General features: G+C 33.6%; 1 protein-coding gene across 7 annotated transcripts in view; it reads right to left on the bottom strand.

Annotated features, from left to right (window-relative positions):
• Positions 1-16716, bottom strand: part of ATSPO11-1 (Spo11/DNA topoisomerase VI, subunit A protein) — a 314730-nt gene that overhangs the window by 43511 nt on the left and 254503 nt on the right. For 4 of the 7 annotated variants that reach the window (XM_089803821.1, XM_089803822.1, XM_089803823.1 and 1 more), the window contains 4 exons: positions 7661-7708; positions 7507-7565; positions 7404-7435; positions 7199-7304 (listed from right to left, as the gene is read on the bottom strand). In XM_089803821.1, coding sequence (XP_089659947.1) covers positions 7199-7304; positions 7404-7435; positions 7507-7565; positions 7661-7708 — 245 coding nt within the window. The remainder of the gene's footprint in view (positions 1-7198; positions 7305-7403; positions 7436-7506; positions 7566-7660; positions 7709-16716) is intronic. The other 3 variants (XM_089803825.1, XM_089803826.1, XM_089803824.1) reach the window with 2 other exon arrangements.

Raw genomic sequence — 16716 nt, 5'->3', positions numbered from 1 at the left:
GCATATGCTCTATGTAAGGTCCCCTTGCACTGCTTAGTACCGATGCTAACTATTGAATGGTGTATGCAGATCCATGTGGAACCTTCTACAATGACTTCCCTAGTATCACAAACAACATTATGTATTGATATTAATCAACATCCTCTGAGACACAACTCTTCAAACATATGATAGTCAGCTTAATAATATTTTATTATTATATTTATTCATTGATATAGTTTATTTTTGCATTAGTATTATTAAAATTCATTTATAACTTTTTACATATTATTATAGTATAATAAATTATATCTTTAATAATATACTCTTCCATTAAAATTATAATTTGAATAATTATAAATTATAATGTATTAATATTTACTTAGTCTAATTGCATATTTTTTTCCCATTATTGAACTATTTACTTCTATATTTAATCCTTATTATCATTAAATTATGCTCTAAAAAGGGTATATCACAATCCACATCATCATCTATTGCACCCAAGAAAGGTTATTCCTGCATAGATGGTCCCTAAGTTTGTGTAGGCCATGGAGGAGATATGATCATGACTTCTCTACTTCCTCCTCGTCTTCTTTATTAAGTCCTTTATCGGATTCTCCTTCTAACTCTTGAGCTTGTTCAGGTGTCTGAGATGATTTAAATCATTTTCCACCTTTCAATTTGAATTTGAGAGATTCCTTTATATCAGAGGAAGATGCACCATCTTTGCCTGCAATTTCTAATTGTGACTTCCTTCTAGGCAAACCAAAACTTTCACAATCCACCCCTATCTTAGGATTCACCCTTTTGAGACCTTTGATTTTCAACCATTTATTAGTGTTAGCCAAGATGAACTGAAATCAATCAATGATAGAAGTACCTTCCTTTTGCTGCCATCGAATGGCAAAAGGGCATCATTTATCAAAATCAACCTAATGATATTCTAGATCAAGAATATTATCATCATCTTCAATTTGAAGATCAGATGGAATTTCAAGCATATTAAGATCTATAATTTGCTGCAATGTTAACCTGCACTAATCCATTTTCATAATATCCAACTTTGTCCGCATATCAATTCAAATTTCTTCTATATGATGGACATGAGTGAATGCTCTCTTAATTCTTGAATTCATCTCTCTGTAATCAAAATCATATCTGGCTTTAAACTTCTTTGGTGTAATCAACTAAAGTTCAGCTTCCATGGCCTTTTCCTTATGTACTGAATTGATCATGCAATGACCGATCACCAAGAGCTTAGCAGAGGTGATACCAAAACCTAACCTATGCATAGTATTTTGATCAGACTGGACCTCCATTATTTGCTCCATTAGAATGATTATGTCGGCAGCATGCCTAGGTAAGGTATACGGTTCTCCTTTGAAGTACCCAACTCACAAATAGGTAAAAGTTGAAAACTGAATAAAGATACAACCATATTGATTAACTGTATCCAAGTCCTCATCAAACACTCTTTTGACAGACAATTGTTTATCAAACAAGCACCGAAAATGTCCAAAAATTCCATGTTGAACTCTCCTATAATGATATTTACCATTTGTCAAGGTAATTTGATCATAATACTCCTAGAATGGAACTTGAAGACGATATCCTTTGGTTGAAAGTTCTGAAAAAGACCCCATAGCAGAAATGATGTAAACAAGGTAGATATAAAATAGTGCTGAAGTCCCTACGTTGAGCAGTTGCTCACAAATTGTAGTACTAATCAGCTCTTCCCAAAAGATATGTTCTTTATTATTAATGATTTAAAAATGAACTTGTACATCCATGGTTCAAAATCACTAGAATCCTTGAGACCGCATATTTTATTGAGAAGGGTAATCAAGTCTTTGTATTCTAGCTTAAAGCTGGATATATGAATGGTTTTAGGCAATCTTGAAAAATTGCTTCTCTTGGAATCCAACCAATATAGATTAACATATTTCTGCTAAGTTCCCTTGTTTTCGTTTCATATTTCCAAAGATGTTTCCTTTTTGAAATCTACACATTCTGCACTTCGTGGTACTTTGGAAATTTGTTCAATAACCTCAGGATCAAGGCTAATAATGACATTACCATCTGCATCCTTGATCAATTTAGACTTTGGATTGAAACGCTTTGCACATCCTAGAACAAATTCCAATTCCACGAAAGCCATAGGAAAATGTAGACACTAGATGAATATTACTCCTCTTGATGCATTTCATCTCATGATTGGCAACTGGTTCAATCCTTTGCAAGAAATATATCATATCCACATGTCTAATCTTTGTATCTAACACATTATCAAGAATAGATGTGACCTGAGATGGAGTTGTATAAGCCAATTCTTTATCATATTGATATTTCATTTTTCCTTACGATTTTGTGGATGAGGGCATTTCTTGTGCTTGTGCTGCAAGTTGCAACATGAAAATTGCAAAATCTAAGCACATCATCAGAGGATATCACTTCCAAAAAAATGTTGACTCTTGATCAACAACAAAGGTTTGGAGTATGGATTAGATACTTCCAAGCATAAAATTTGAATGCATGGGAATGAGTGTAAATCAAAGCTTTTGACCGTGAAAGAGTAACCTTTAGTCAAATTCTCAAGATGTAATTACACAAAAAGGGATTTACATGTAATCATGACATGCAAACCAATAATTTCTCTTGTTAGTAAGACCGGGTCAAAGTTGGTTGAGTGGCTCCCACTTTTTCCTCAATTCCTTTGCCTATATAAAGGAGTGCCCCCTCATTGTAAAAATCATCTTTTGTTGTATGCAAGAAAGCTCTGCCACACTTGCGCAACCATAACTTTGATTGTGTAGTATGAATTTGGGAGAAAGGTGAATAAAAAGAAGCAATTGGATTCGAAGCTTTGACTGGAAGCAATTGTGATAGAGCAAATTAGAAGCTTTGACTAAAATTTCTGCCTACTGTCTTTGATTCATGTTATTATTGTGTGTTCAATAATAAGAACATAGTGAGTTAAGAAGAAAACGGAGTCAAAGCTTGAACTAAGAGCGATTGTGGCGATATATAGACTAGAAGCTTTGACTGTCACTCATATTACCCTCTCAAATTCATGAAAATAAGTTAGAATTCTCCTACTTCTAGAAGTCTTTGCACCCCGATTGTCGAGGCTTTTTTTATAGAATAGATTAAAACAGGACCTAGAGCCAAACTGGTACACTTTCATCTTTCTTTTGAAACATTGTTTGTTTATTGATTTCAGCAACTAAATAGAAGTGTAATTAGAAATTTCATCTTGCTCATTACTTGTTCCATAGGTAAGTGGATTCTTTCCTAAAAGTTAAGAGGAAACAATATTGGTAACATCCCTAACAAATCTCTCAACTTCTTGCCTCCCTTGAGTTGATCCAAGGAACAGTGAGAAGGGGAGCCTTCCCTTTAATGTAGGAGAGACTTTTTCTCATACGTTGTGGCTGGTCTACCTATTTTGTGACTGGATTTTCACAACACTGTCAATTACAAAATATCCACCCAACAGAATTCAACTAAAAAGAGATTTTTTTAGACATCCTAGTTGGATGTATGCAACCACTCAAAAAATAGCAAAATTGGAGAATCACAAATCACAAGTTGTGAAAAAGCCTTAGCTATCCAAAAAGCCATGAAAGAAATATTTACAAATCACCAAATGCTTTGAAGGCATTGGAAGTTTTGAGAAGAACATGGATTTTATAAAACATGACCAAAAACAACTCAAAAAATGCCAATTTTTTCAAATGAAGACTTGCAAAAGGTGAAGCATAAAGAAATCTCGTCAAGATTTATAGAGTCGCTGCATGCAACCATAAACAAAGAAAAAAAGTGGGTCAAAGGCTTCCCCTCAATGTTTGGAACAACAAATACTCTATCAACCAAGAAATGCAATAAAAATGTTGCTTGACTTTGTTTCAGAAAAGAAAAACAATCATAAGAATGGTTGGAGCCAAGTAAATCAAAAAACACAGACCTATGTTGGCAAAAAGAAATCAAGTTGCATGAGCAGGCTAAAATAATAGATTATTTGAGCTTGTGAATCTCAAAAGAGAAACCCCCAAACTCAAAAAAAGGGCCTCTTTTTTTTAAATATGACCCATAATCTCACAAAATAGGACACAATGGGAGCCACATAAATCTACAAACTAATATAGAAAATAAACCACAAAAATCTACAAGAAAATCCTCATCCTGAAGAGAAGATCCCACAATTGTAGATAACTCTAAAAAAATTAGACACCAAGAAAGAATTTCGAAAAGTTTTAGAAAATGAAAATTTGTGAAAGAATTATTCGCAAAAAAATTAACTTAGCTCTAATACCCCATATTACAGAAGTAATTGGATAAATTAATGAATGAACAAAACGTTCATTTATAGTCTACAGAGACAATGTTCCTATTATGAAACAATCGCTAGAATTACAAAGAATCTAATATTTACAAGATTTACAATATTGAGCATTAAATGATAATAAACAAGATATTATGGAGATATTAATCTAATAATAAAAAGAACTAGACCACCCACTTGAAAATCCCTTTGTGACATTCTCTTATCATGCCAATTCTTCATTGTTAGATTATGCAACAACATTCTATCGTGTTCAAACCTTTAGTATTCATCTTTCTTTTACTCCACTATTTTTTGAGAGACAATGCCATCCCTCTCCTCCTTCCCATCATATAATACCTTATACACACATAATTCCATGTTGAGTAACATTCTAATCTCTATACCATACAATAGGTTGAATGGGCTTCTCCCTATGCAATGCTTGAGAGATATCCAATCAGCCCTCATACTCTAACTTGTCATCTCATTCCTTTATATTTAAGTCTAATGTTTTCATTATAATTAAATAAAAATGAGTTTGGAGGGAATTTGAGGTATCTAGAATTTGGTTTTTACACCAGCAGTATCGTGCGGAGAGCTCTGCGAAGGGTTTTTTTAGCAGGTCTATTTCTGAGAATGAAAACCCTCTGGAAAATCAAAGGCCTATAGGCATGTGAGATCACCCAAGGGTTTCTATAGGCAAAATTCTACAGGCAGATTGTATTAGCAGATAGTTATTCCTTCAAATTATATCCGATTGTTGACTGAGTGTTGAGATCTGAATTGGGAAAGGGAAAATATACATAATCTACTTGCAGAATGGTGCATTAAAGAGCACCATTTACCTATTTCTATCCACTAGCTGACCGTAAAGCACAGTATCAAGTCATGGAAACTCCCAGATTGGAAGCCTGACATATCCTGGGACGGGTTTTGGTATACTTTCCTTGTAATATTTCAGAAGAAGTAATTCCGTGGATTTACCAATGAAAAGACATGAGTTTCTAAGTATTTTCACACCACCCCTTCTAGCCATACAGCTTCGGGATATATGTACTTGGTTTCCAGCTGAGACATGGGAGCATTTACATAGCAAGTCTTCATTAAAATCTGAAGTAGTCATTTGTAGCTGATCTGATGATTTCAGGCCATACACATGTTTGTTGCTGTCACCATATGATGTCAACCTGGTGATTTACCTGGTACGACCATGTATTTGATTGGAAAATTCAATAAAATCAGACTTAAATAGAATTTTACTGTTTTACATTTTAGATTTAGTTATTTCATCAGCACTTGTTGTTTTATGGATTGCAAGCATTATTAATCAAAACTCGCAAAAAAAAAAAATCAAAACAAAAAAATCAGAATTCTGGAAGAAAATCAGACCTCGAAAGAAAAACCATCCAGGGGTTGGCCATTACATTCAACCCCACGGCGAAATAGTCAATCGCTGCAAGAATCCACTAGTATCCATTACCAGATCTTTCTTATATCTCTCTGATAAAATCAATCCCCCTTTGACAGAAAGGAGCATCCAAGGGGAAGTGCACCAATAAACTTTGTGGAATGCTGACTTAACTTAGGCATCTCTCTTATTTTTGCTGACTGCTGACTTTATACGCTGATCTGAACCTGATTTTATCTTCTTCGTTTTTTTTTTTCCTTTTTTTTAATTTTAATTTTTTTTTGTTATTTCTATTTATTATTTTTAATTTTTAATTTTCTTAATTTTTTAGAACCTGATTTTATCTTACTGAAAAAGTGAATTGTTTTGGCAGCTTTTGAAGAATCTAAATAGTCGCAGCTGATTTTTTCTATTTTGTTATTTTTTATTTTTTATTTGGAGCTCTCTTTCCTCATTCTCAAAAGGGGATATATCTTTTCAGAGAATGTGGAAAACTTTTTTTCTTCTAAATATTAATACTTAACAATAATTGTAACAATCTTGGTTTTAATTTTAAAATATTAATTAAGAATTATATATTATTTGTGAAACAATAATTACTGATCAAAATTAAAAATTAATAACTGAGAATTAATATCAACTAACCAACTTCAAATATTTGACAATTTGATTTTTGAAGATATTGACAGAAAACAGGTGACTTATCTGGAACAATCTATTTCTGTCTTTATAACTTTGACACACAAACAACTGAAATTAATGATAGACTTTCTTTAACACAATCAAGCTTTGGATTTGGCAAAACAATTCTCAATGACAGCTTCCAATTATTTTTCATTCCCATGCTATGCGTTACTCTTTTACTATATATATAATTATCTTCCTTAATGCAGTTTAGTGAATTCCATTTCTAAGACTTTTAGAACTGTCATATGCAAGTTTCAGTTCTAGAACAGCAAGTCTTTTAATCTTTGATTGGTTGGAGTACTTAAAATTTGTGTAGATAGAACAAGGAGAGGAATATCTTCCGCATTATGGATCAATGTCTACTTAAAGTGAAATGCCCACTGATGGAAGTAACAATATAGATTCCCATGGTTTTGAACCATGATCAAACATGTTCATTCAGCGTTTATCCATCCAAGAGCAACAGATCAGTCTGACTTTTGGAACATGCCAAAAGTGAAAGCTAGAATGTTTGTACACTAAGTAGTAAGTACCAAGGTTACTCAGGCCCTGAAAGCAAGGTTGTGCCTACTACGCTTGAGAATAAGGGAGCACAAATATATTTTGACGACAAGAACTGAATATGAAAAACTTATTTATATTTTCTTTTCGATCAAATGTATTCGTATTTGAGTCATTAGGCTTGTCATGACCAAAGACAACAAATATAGTTTTCAAGCCTTGATTTCAAACTAGAGAATAATATGCATATGGTTACCCAAACAACAAAAAGGATATGCATGCATTTGTTTCCTTACCATTGAACCAAATCGGTACGTTGTCAAGATATCAAAACCATATGGGTCGGAATCCATCAAGCCAAAAGCCGGGACATTTAACTCATTGATTAGAAGCCGCAAAAACCTAATTACAAATTAATTAACAAAAATATTGTGTTAGAGATAAATAACATTACAAACCATTTTAATAGTCTTCAAACAATAATAAATATATAACTCTTACCTCCTTGTTGACACATCTGGATAGCCTCTTCCCTATAATGGAAAAAAAACATTAGCATACCATGTGTAGGAAAACTTTATCATAAAAAAACAGAAGCTCTTACCGAGATAACAATACACTGATTTTGCTTACAAAAACCATCATTTGCCAGCCTCTGAAATACTATAATAAGAACCCAATATCATCAATTAGGAATCAACAGAAAAATAGGAAACAAACACATCAAATTTTTCAAACAATGCCCAAATGAGTTTTACCTGTTTCCTTCTCTACAACTAAAATGTATTTTGCAAGACTCATAATATCTATAATGGAGCGTCAAGAAAGCTAGCATAACTTTTCTTTTACATTATTCTAACTAATAAATTACAGTTGCTTAACAAAAACATAAAAATGCACAAGCATTAGTTTTTATAATATACTTGCTAGAACTAGATTATGGTGCATCATGTTAATTCATTCTAGAGAAAACCTATGAACACACTTTTAAATCTTTGATGAAAATAAACCAGTTTACTCATATCAAGAATTTAAGGCTAGCTCATATCTCTTTGATTCCAAACAAATTAATAAAATACTGGATGAATGCCTTGATTTTGATTTCAGTTCTTTATATAACTGCACCAGTATAAAAAAACACAAATTGGTTAATTGGTATATTGGAAGTAAAAGTTACAAACAAGCATGTTTTAATGATTTCTAGCCATTTTCGTTAATTTATTTAAGAGCTATATGTAGTAGCCTTTATTAGTTAGGCCCAAGCACACTTTGTCAAGAATACTAATCATATACTTAATGATAGTGAACTAGCTGTAAATGTGTGCCAATATATATCCATATACTTTGCAGTTGTCATTGTATAGATGTAATGACAACATAATGGTGAAAATTGCATATGCATGCCCTTTTCCCTAATGTGATGAGCTCATATTGATTACAATGTCCTAAATGCACTAACAAATTTACAAGTGACTAATTCTTACATGCATTCGGCTCATAAATTATAACACTCTTGGATTTCAATCCTATTATCAATTATCACCAAAGACTGGTCTGAATCCCTACATTCATTTTGTATCAACCTAGATCAAAATTCCTTAAATTATGAATTCAAAATAAAATGAATGATTATATGAATATTTTTTAAAATAAGAATAAATATGGATTAATGCAACAAATGAATATATTCATTCTTTAAAGGAAAGAAATGAAACAATTGCCAGCATATGGATTATGAATCAAGAGTAATATATAGACCAGTGCATAATTAAATAGACAAATAGAGTCAATATTATAAGTTGAAACGTACAAATTTATAAAGTTTAATCTACTTAGACTATAAACAAATTAACAATCTAGACAACGGATCAATTATACGAATGCAATTTTATACTAGCCTAGAATGCACTTTAACTCCTTTGATATGGAGACAAACCAGACACAAATATAGAAACAATTGAATATTTCACAATATCTATGATTATCAAGTTTAAAATGCAATAATGACCCAATCCACTTGTCCAAACATTAAAATATTTATAGAATTTAAAAAATAATTATAAAGGACACAACTTAATAATATTTTTAACCCTAATGCAAATAAATAAAACAGGTATGCTTACAGATCATGTTGGAAATAAAAATTGCACTAGAGACACTCCTTACGAATGATTCATCCAATGTATTTCCATTCCAAAATCACATAAAAAAATTTATACTCAATGATTCAAGATCCACTAGCTTAGTTCAAGAACTCATTTCTTTACCAATAAAAAAATAAAATATATCTAAGTGCATAGGATATGTAAAGACCTTGTATATAGATACGAATTGTCTTGATTATCCATCTCATATTTATAAACTATGGAGGGACACTTACCCAACCATTACACCTCTTCAAAACAAAAAACTAACCAATTGTTAAAACTTCAATTCTTGATTAAACATATTTGGCACTTTTATAACGTAGGGCCCATTTGGTTGCTGGAATAGGAATAGAAAAGTTGGAATACGTTTTCCATTTTCTGTTTGGTTCGTCACTCGGAATAGGGAATAGGAATATGTATTCCCATTTTGCCTCTAAAATGAGCTTTTACCCAATCCAAAAAATACCTGTTATTGGAACAGCCATTCCTATTCCCAATATTACATGCCTATTCTCCATTCCTATGCCCGCGACCAAACAGGCCCTTATAGTATTATCAATTATAAAACATGGTTTGAGTAGACCCGCTTAAATTTGTGGATTCGCTAGAGTTATAAATTTCCATAGCATACATTCTACCTCCTCCGCATAGGTTTGTGCTTGTAACATATAATCATGTCCTGCTGAATACACGATATAGCCTAAACAAACGCTCTTGGATGAGCAATCTTCCAGGCGACATTGAGACTGTAGATATAAGTTTCATTTCACATGTTTCTACACAGCGAGCAAATTTTCTGGAGGTTGTGTGCACGTATACTTCTTCGGCAATGTATAACTTCATGGATTTTGCAACTCTACTTTGTAATGTTTTGTTTCGCATACCAAGCTTGGTGATATCTCCGAGCACTTAGCAAGAAAGTACCTCCTCATCCTTACGCGTTTATAAAGACTTCCAATGGACACGCAACAATCAATCAGATGTATAATCATTAAGTATTAAATGCTGTAAGACTTCCTGTGCTCTTCCTCAATGGATGAATCATGATCTTATAACAAACTCTTAAGTGCCGAGAAACATGGAAAAGACTCACGATGCCTTTTGATGAATATCGAACACTCAATAATGGACTGAGACCATAATAATTTCTATTCTCTGAATATACACATACAGGCACAGAACACCATTCTTTAGGCATTCAAAACCTCTATTGGTTATAAAGCTGCCTCCTCTTGCTTCAAACTGGTCCATTCCTGCATATATCTGAAGATATAAACAAATATAAAGGGCGATACCAAGTTTGGTAGATGCCTGTAGCTTGTTCATTATAGCTTGGAGCTTTCAGGCTTTCCATGCCATCCTATGCGTATCAAACAGAGAATTTTTATAGATATTTCCGTACTCCAATGACCAAATGACCCAGTTCATCTGTCTTTGCATGCATGATGGCTTTTGAATGATGTGTCAATACCATATGGATTCTTCATCACTGCATATCATGATTGTGTTCTATGATGAATTGGAAGGCTCAGTAAACTATAATACTTTACACTCTTTGTCCTCCATATTGTGCGAAGCGGAATAGTATTACATTAGCTTGACTGGTCTCACTGCACAGATGACTTCTTTGTGATGACATTCAGGGGCCAGTTCCAGGCATAGAGATCTAAGGTTGATTGCTGAATAAAGGAAATAGCTGCTCCAATAATTCCCTACGTGATTAGAGCATTTTCTAGATGCATGTCTTTATTGATCCTTCCTCAGATTTAATCGTGGCACCTAGTTGCCTCAGGTATGCAGACTCCGAGAGCAGAGAAACTTTGGAGTCATCTGTGCTTAGGTTCTTATTTCTAGTTAACAATATATATCAGCTCTTAGATGCTTTGCTGTTACACTTATCTGGCAGTTATTATATAACATTAGCACGTAGAAGCCATGTCATATCAGCAAGTAGGATTGTAGCTTTTTTTATGTGCTGGAAATTACTCAAAATAGCTTATATGTTCATTTGATGCATTTACTGAAGATTCATGCCAATATCATGCCTTTATAGTCTATTGTAGATGTCACTCTCTCTCTATCATTTTGCATTAGAACCCTCCATCCCAATAGCATCATACTTAAAGACATCTTTTAGTGGGGTATGCTTAAATCTGTTTAATCTCTGTTCCTAATAGCCACTATTGTGAAAATGTCAGATCTCTGTTTATTTGTAAATCGATATATAGATCCATTCAGTGCTTGTCTGAATTTTAATCATTTCCTCTTACAGCCAACACATGGGACGTAATTCAAGCTTTAAAAAACACTTATTGCATCTATTAGAAGTGAACATTTAAATTCCTTGCAGCTGCAATCTCCAGACTGCTGTGAATAATGTATAAGGTCGGCAGTATACTCCATTACTCTGTTTTGAGTTTTTAATAAATCTGAAAAATGTGTCCCACTTCAGTATGTAAAAACTACTATGTGCTGATCTAAAGGAATAACCAAGTACCCCTGGAAATATAACCTGTCCTCATTAATTCCCTGTGATTCCAAATCTATCTCATAAAATCCATGCTCTCCATCTCCTATACAAACTGTCTAAGACTAGTAGCTCTAATTGTTCCTTTGAAGCATCAAGATTATGTAAATAAATCATATCCAGCTTTCCATATCCCTACACCCTTCTTCAGACATCATCATCTAAAAAACAAAAACAGGGTCTTGGTGAGAGATAAAATAAAATAGATGAAAAGATGATGCTGAAATGGAGACCCAAATTTGCCAAAATTTAGGCTCCATCAGTTACGCCTGCACAACTGTCATATGAAAATCGCAGAGTGCGAGAACATCTTCATGTGAGGGTCCCATGACAAGTTTTTGATGTAAAAACATGGATTCGGGACAAGGTATGTAAAGGGAAAATGAATGGAATGATTAAGGATTGGAAAATGAACAAATGGGTCAAGCTTAGAATGGCTCAAATATGAGTAAAATAGCCAAAAACGGGTTGTTTGGAGTGAATTGCATATATCGCCAGCAAGCTTGTTATTTAGTGAACAAGGGAAAAAAATGAGTAACACATTGGGCATAGAACATTTTAATAATTGCAAAAAGTGATACTCGATCTAGCAAGCATGTGGTAGAAACTTCAACCATAGGGCAACCATATGGAGGTATGTGGAATGCATAATAGTGGGGTTTTAATTTGCATTCGCATATGGGGAAAAAGTGAACTTCCCTTTCCTTTGAGAGCGAGAATTTACACCCGATTGCATATGTAGGTAATATGAAACCTTGCACTTGCACTTGCAAATTGGAGAAGAAAACAAAAGATAGAAGGAGCAACTTCATGCACACAAAAGAGATGCAAATCTGAAAATGGAAATGACAAAGATTTGCAACAATACACAAAACACATATATACATTAATGCCATAAGGAAAATAACAAAAGAAATTTACCTCAACTCCACAAAAAATGAGAAAACAAGTCTTTATCCAAATCTTAAACAAATCTGAAATAAGGAAATGACAAATATTTGCAATAGTACACATAACAAATATATGCATTAAATCCTTCCGGAAAATAACAAAGGAATTTCACCTCAACTCCAACAGAAATGAGAAAACAAGTCTTTATCCAAATCTTGAGCAATCTGAAATAAATCCAAGAGATTTAGGATTTTAGATTTGTCCAACAGCCAAAGACTTTATAGATTTCAAAATCCAAACATCATGGTTCGAATTTAAACATGTGAAGATAGTTAGAGAGATACAATGTTCAAAAAGTCGAACAAACTTTGACCTAGCAAATCCATATGCAAGAGCATAGAAGAACAGCACCTAGGGCAAGAGAAAAGCTTGCAAAATGATGAAGAACAAGCTGGAAATCGAAATACTTACCCCCTAGTATGCTTCTTCAAGTGATTGGAAGGTATGATCCATGAAGAAATGTGGAGTTTTTGACCAAAAACATGTCGTACACAAGCTGTATTAGAGAAAATGCTTATACTCCAAAAATTGTCATTCTTCAAAATCCTTCAAAAACACCTTGGTATTGGATAAAAAACAGGTCTTTTTTTAGCAAAAGAATATGTGATTTTGTTATGGGTATTAAAACGCACCTTTGGGGACCCAAAACATGCGAAAAATATGCCAAATGCTTCTTCAAAAAGGCACTAGAATTTATAACGTGATTTTCAAATTCAATTGCACATGCCAAAGATCATGCAATAGCAAAGAAAATCGCCAACAAGTAAAGAATTATTCAAACGCTGCCTTCAAATACTCCTTTGGAGGACAAATGCATATTCCAAAATGCATGCAATAGCAAGGAAATTCGCCGCTCATAGCCTTTTGGCGGAAAATGCATCATTTGGAGGCAAACACATGTATTTGAGAACATGTAATACCATCAAAAATTGCAACATAGTCTATAACACATTTTAAAAAGGTATTCGCATCTATACAACTATATATTGGATTGATGACTTTATTGGAGAACAGAATTTTAGAAAGAATTTACATGCTTTAGTACGTATGCAATGCCTTAAAAAAATGTCACCTTCTTCTACACACATATTTGGAAGTCATTAACATATTTTTAAAACGTATGCATTTAGTCTCTAATTTGCCACTTTGACTTGAGCTAGATGAAGATGAGTTTTATAACATCATATACACATGCAGTTGGGTCAAAAATTGCCACTTATGTCTTTGAAGAGCATTTGCATATTATAAAAATATGCAAGTTGATTTCAAAAGTCCACTAAGTGGTTATTCTAAAAGATGTATATGTAATGAATCTTAAAAACTTCATTTGAAAGCATTAATATAATTAAAATAAACTATATCCTTAACAACATATGTAAATAACTTAGATTTTCACTTACATTAATTGATAAGCTTAAAGTATGTAAATACATATTAAAAACCCACTTAACACATTAAAACATGTTATTGCAAATAAAAAGTCCATTTAATTTAATGTCAAGACTTATAATTTATTGGGAGTGGGTTTTCATGAAGTATTTTGCATGTAGATGTATGCAATGTGTAATACTAATCCAACTTTTATGCATTTAAGTTATCTCATGTATTTATATTTAATATTTAACTATAGTTTTTTATAAAGTAACATGAAAAATAGTCTTGAAATAGGCTATTTTCATTAAACATTAAAAAGTATGGTCAAATCAACTCAGAATGAGTTGAAATTTTAAAATGGACATCACAATCCACTTTAGATAGAAAAATATAATTTTATATCATGCAATTGCCAATAAAAAGTACAGTTTTATGAGGTTTTTACTAAAAATATGCAGTTGACCGAAAACCCCCACTTTTTCACTCATAACTTGAGCAAGACTACTTAGAAACCGACCTAAGTTAGCTCAAATCTAACGGAATTCCAAGGGTCATTCACCTAAGGCAAAAACAAGACCAAAGACTATTTACAACACAAAGAAGAATGAAGAAAGGACGTGAAAGTTCACCAAAATTCGAGTGCTTGCAGTGCGAGAAGGAAAACTCTTATCAACAAACAATTGGGGATAATCTCGAAGGAAAAACTTCAAAACAACACATAGAAAAGCCTACGCAAAGAGCAATTTGGAGATAATGAATTGTTTTCATGATGCCTCATCAATGCATTAAAACAAAGAGCCTACAAATCCATGAGAAAATTGCATAGGGTTGACTCAATTTTGTGATGCCAAAATTGATGACAACGTACATATTTGTTCTTGGGAACAAAGAGGAATGTAAATTCCAGAACTCTAAGTGCTTTCATCTACTCCATTGGGATATAGAGTTAGGCGACTAAAAATAAAAACAAAAATCCTAATCTAAAAAGATTTGAACATTATGTATAGGGGTACTTAGCCAGAGCTTATTCGAAATAATGCTTCACATGTTGCGCATGGTATGGAAGCACAAAAGGAGTTCCATTACGGTAGGCTAACAAGAATGTATTTTCTCTTGTTACTTGGTGAGTGGTGGAAGGACCTTGCCATAGAGAATCAAGCTTGCCATGTATTCCTTTTGGTTCTCATCTTTTATCCCATAGTAGAACTCAATCTCCAACCTAAAACTCTCTATGCTTAGCTTTTTTGTCAAACAATGTTTTCAGTTGCTATTGATATGCTACAAGACTATCCACCACTTACATTCTCTGTTCTTCAAGCTGTTGAAGAAACATGATTCTTTTATCCAAGGAATTTTCAAAAGTTTCATCTCCTACCACATTTTCTAACTTGAGAGCAAGAAGCTCTAAAGTTATGGGAATTTCTGCATTTAGACCATAAAGAAGCTGAAATGGTGACATGCCAATAGCTCTTTTTGGTGTAATTATATGTGCCCACAAAGCCTCGAACAATACCTTGTGCCATGTTCTCTTATTAGCATCCACAAGTTTGCAAATAATTGTAACCAAGTTCTTATTACTAGACTCATCTTGTCCATTTCCTTGTGCGTAATAATCAAATGCATCAGACAAGTTAATAGCATTTGATAAGTAGGAGATAATTTCCACAGCTAGTCAAATCGTGATATGAATATCAAGATTTAACTATGTGATTTTGAGTCAAACTCGATGACCCATGTTTCATGAGTAGTGACTCAACATGAATCCATCTCTCATGAGAATAAATGGAACACTTAGCACTCATTGGATCTAGGTGATGCTCACAGGGGTGAAGCACCGAGACTTCCCGGGAGGTCACCCATCCCAGTACTACTCCATCCTGAGCGCGCTTAACTACGGAGTTTTCTCCATAGTTAAACCCAAAGCTTGCAACCCCATTTGCAAAACCTTCACCAAGTGTTGTGCCTTATGAACCATTCATTAGAAATCCCCTTAAGCTCATCAATTGATAAGTAGGAGATAATTTCCATAGCTAGTCAAATTGTGATATGAATATCAGGATTTAACTGTGTGATTTTGAGTCAAACTCAATGACCCATGTTTCATGAGTAGTGATTCAACATAAATCCATCTCTCATGAGAATAAATAGTTTACTTAGCACTCATTAGATCTAGGTGATGCTCACAGGGGTGAAGCACCGGGACTTTCCGGGAGGTCACCCATCCCAGTACTACTCCAGCCTGAGCGCACTTAACTACGGAGTTTCCTCCATAGTTAAACCCAAAGCTTGCAACCCCATTTGCAAAACCTTCACCAAGTGTTGTGCCTTATGAACCATTCATTAGAAAGCCCCTTAATAGCATGTTCAAAACAAAACTATATAATTTCTGATGATAAAAACACTAAAGCATTGTCTAAGACAATCTTATTGGGTATTCCAAAACGAGAAATAATATACTGCTTCAAAAACGAACATACCACTGATGATGTTGCATTCTTCACCCACTTAGTGAAGTAGTCAGTACCAGTCACAACATGAGTATGTCCCGCACTAGATGTCGCATTAATAGCAGTAGTGAAATCAAGACCCCGTTGCCGAAAAGGTTCTTCAATTACTAACAGCTTCAATGGGAGTGTTGCTAAATTTTGTTTTCCAACGAGATGTTGGCAACATTCACATTTACCTACCCATTTGTATGTATCTTGGAAGAGAGTTGGCCAAAAATACTATGATCGCAAAATCTTACAAGCAATTACTGACGCTGAAAAATGGCCTCCACAAACTTAATCATGAAATGATTCCAACAATTTGATTT

Source organism: Cupressus sempervirens, chromosome 10 (genome assembly GCF_028749045.1).
Source record: "Cupressus sempervirens isolate cs-2001-9-10 chromosome 10, ASM2874904v1, whole genome shotgun sequence".
Taxonomy (NCBI): domain Eukaryota; kingdom Viridiplantae; phylum Streptophyta; class Pinopsida; order Cupressales; family Cupressaceae; genus Cupressus; species Cupressus sempervirens.
The sequence above is the reverse complement of the archived record's forward strand: the minus strand, read 5'-3'. Positions and strand labels throughout refer to the sequence as shown.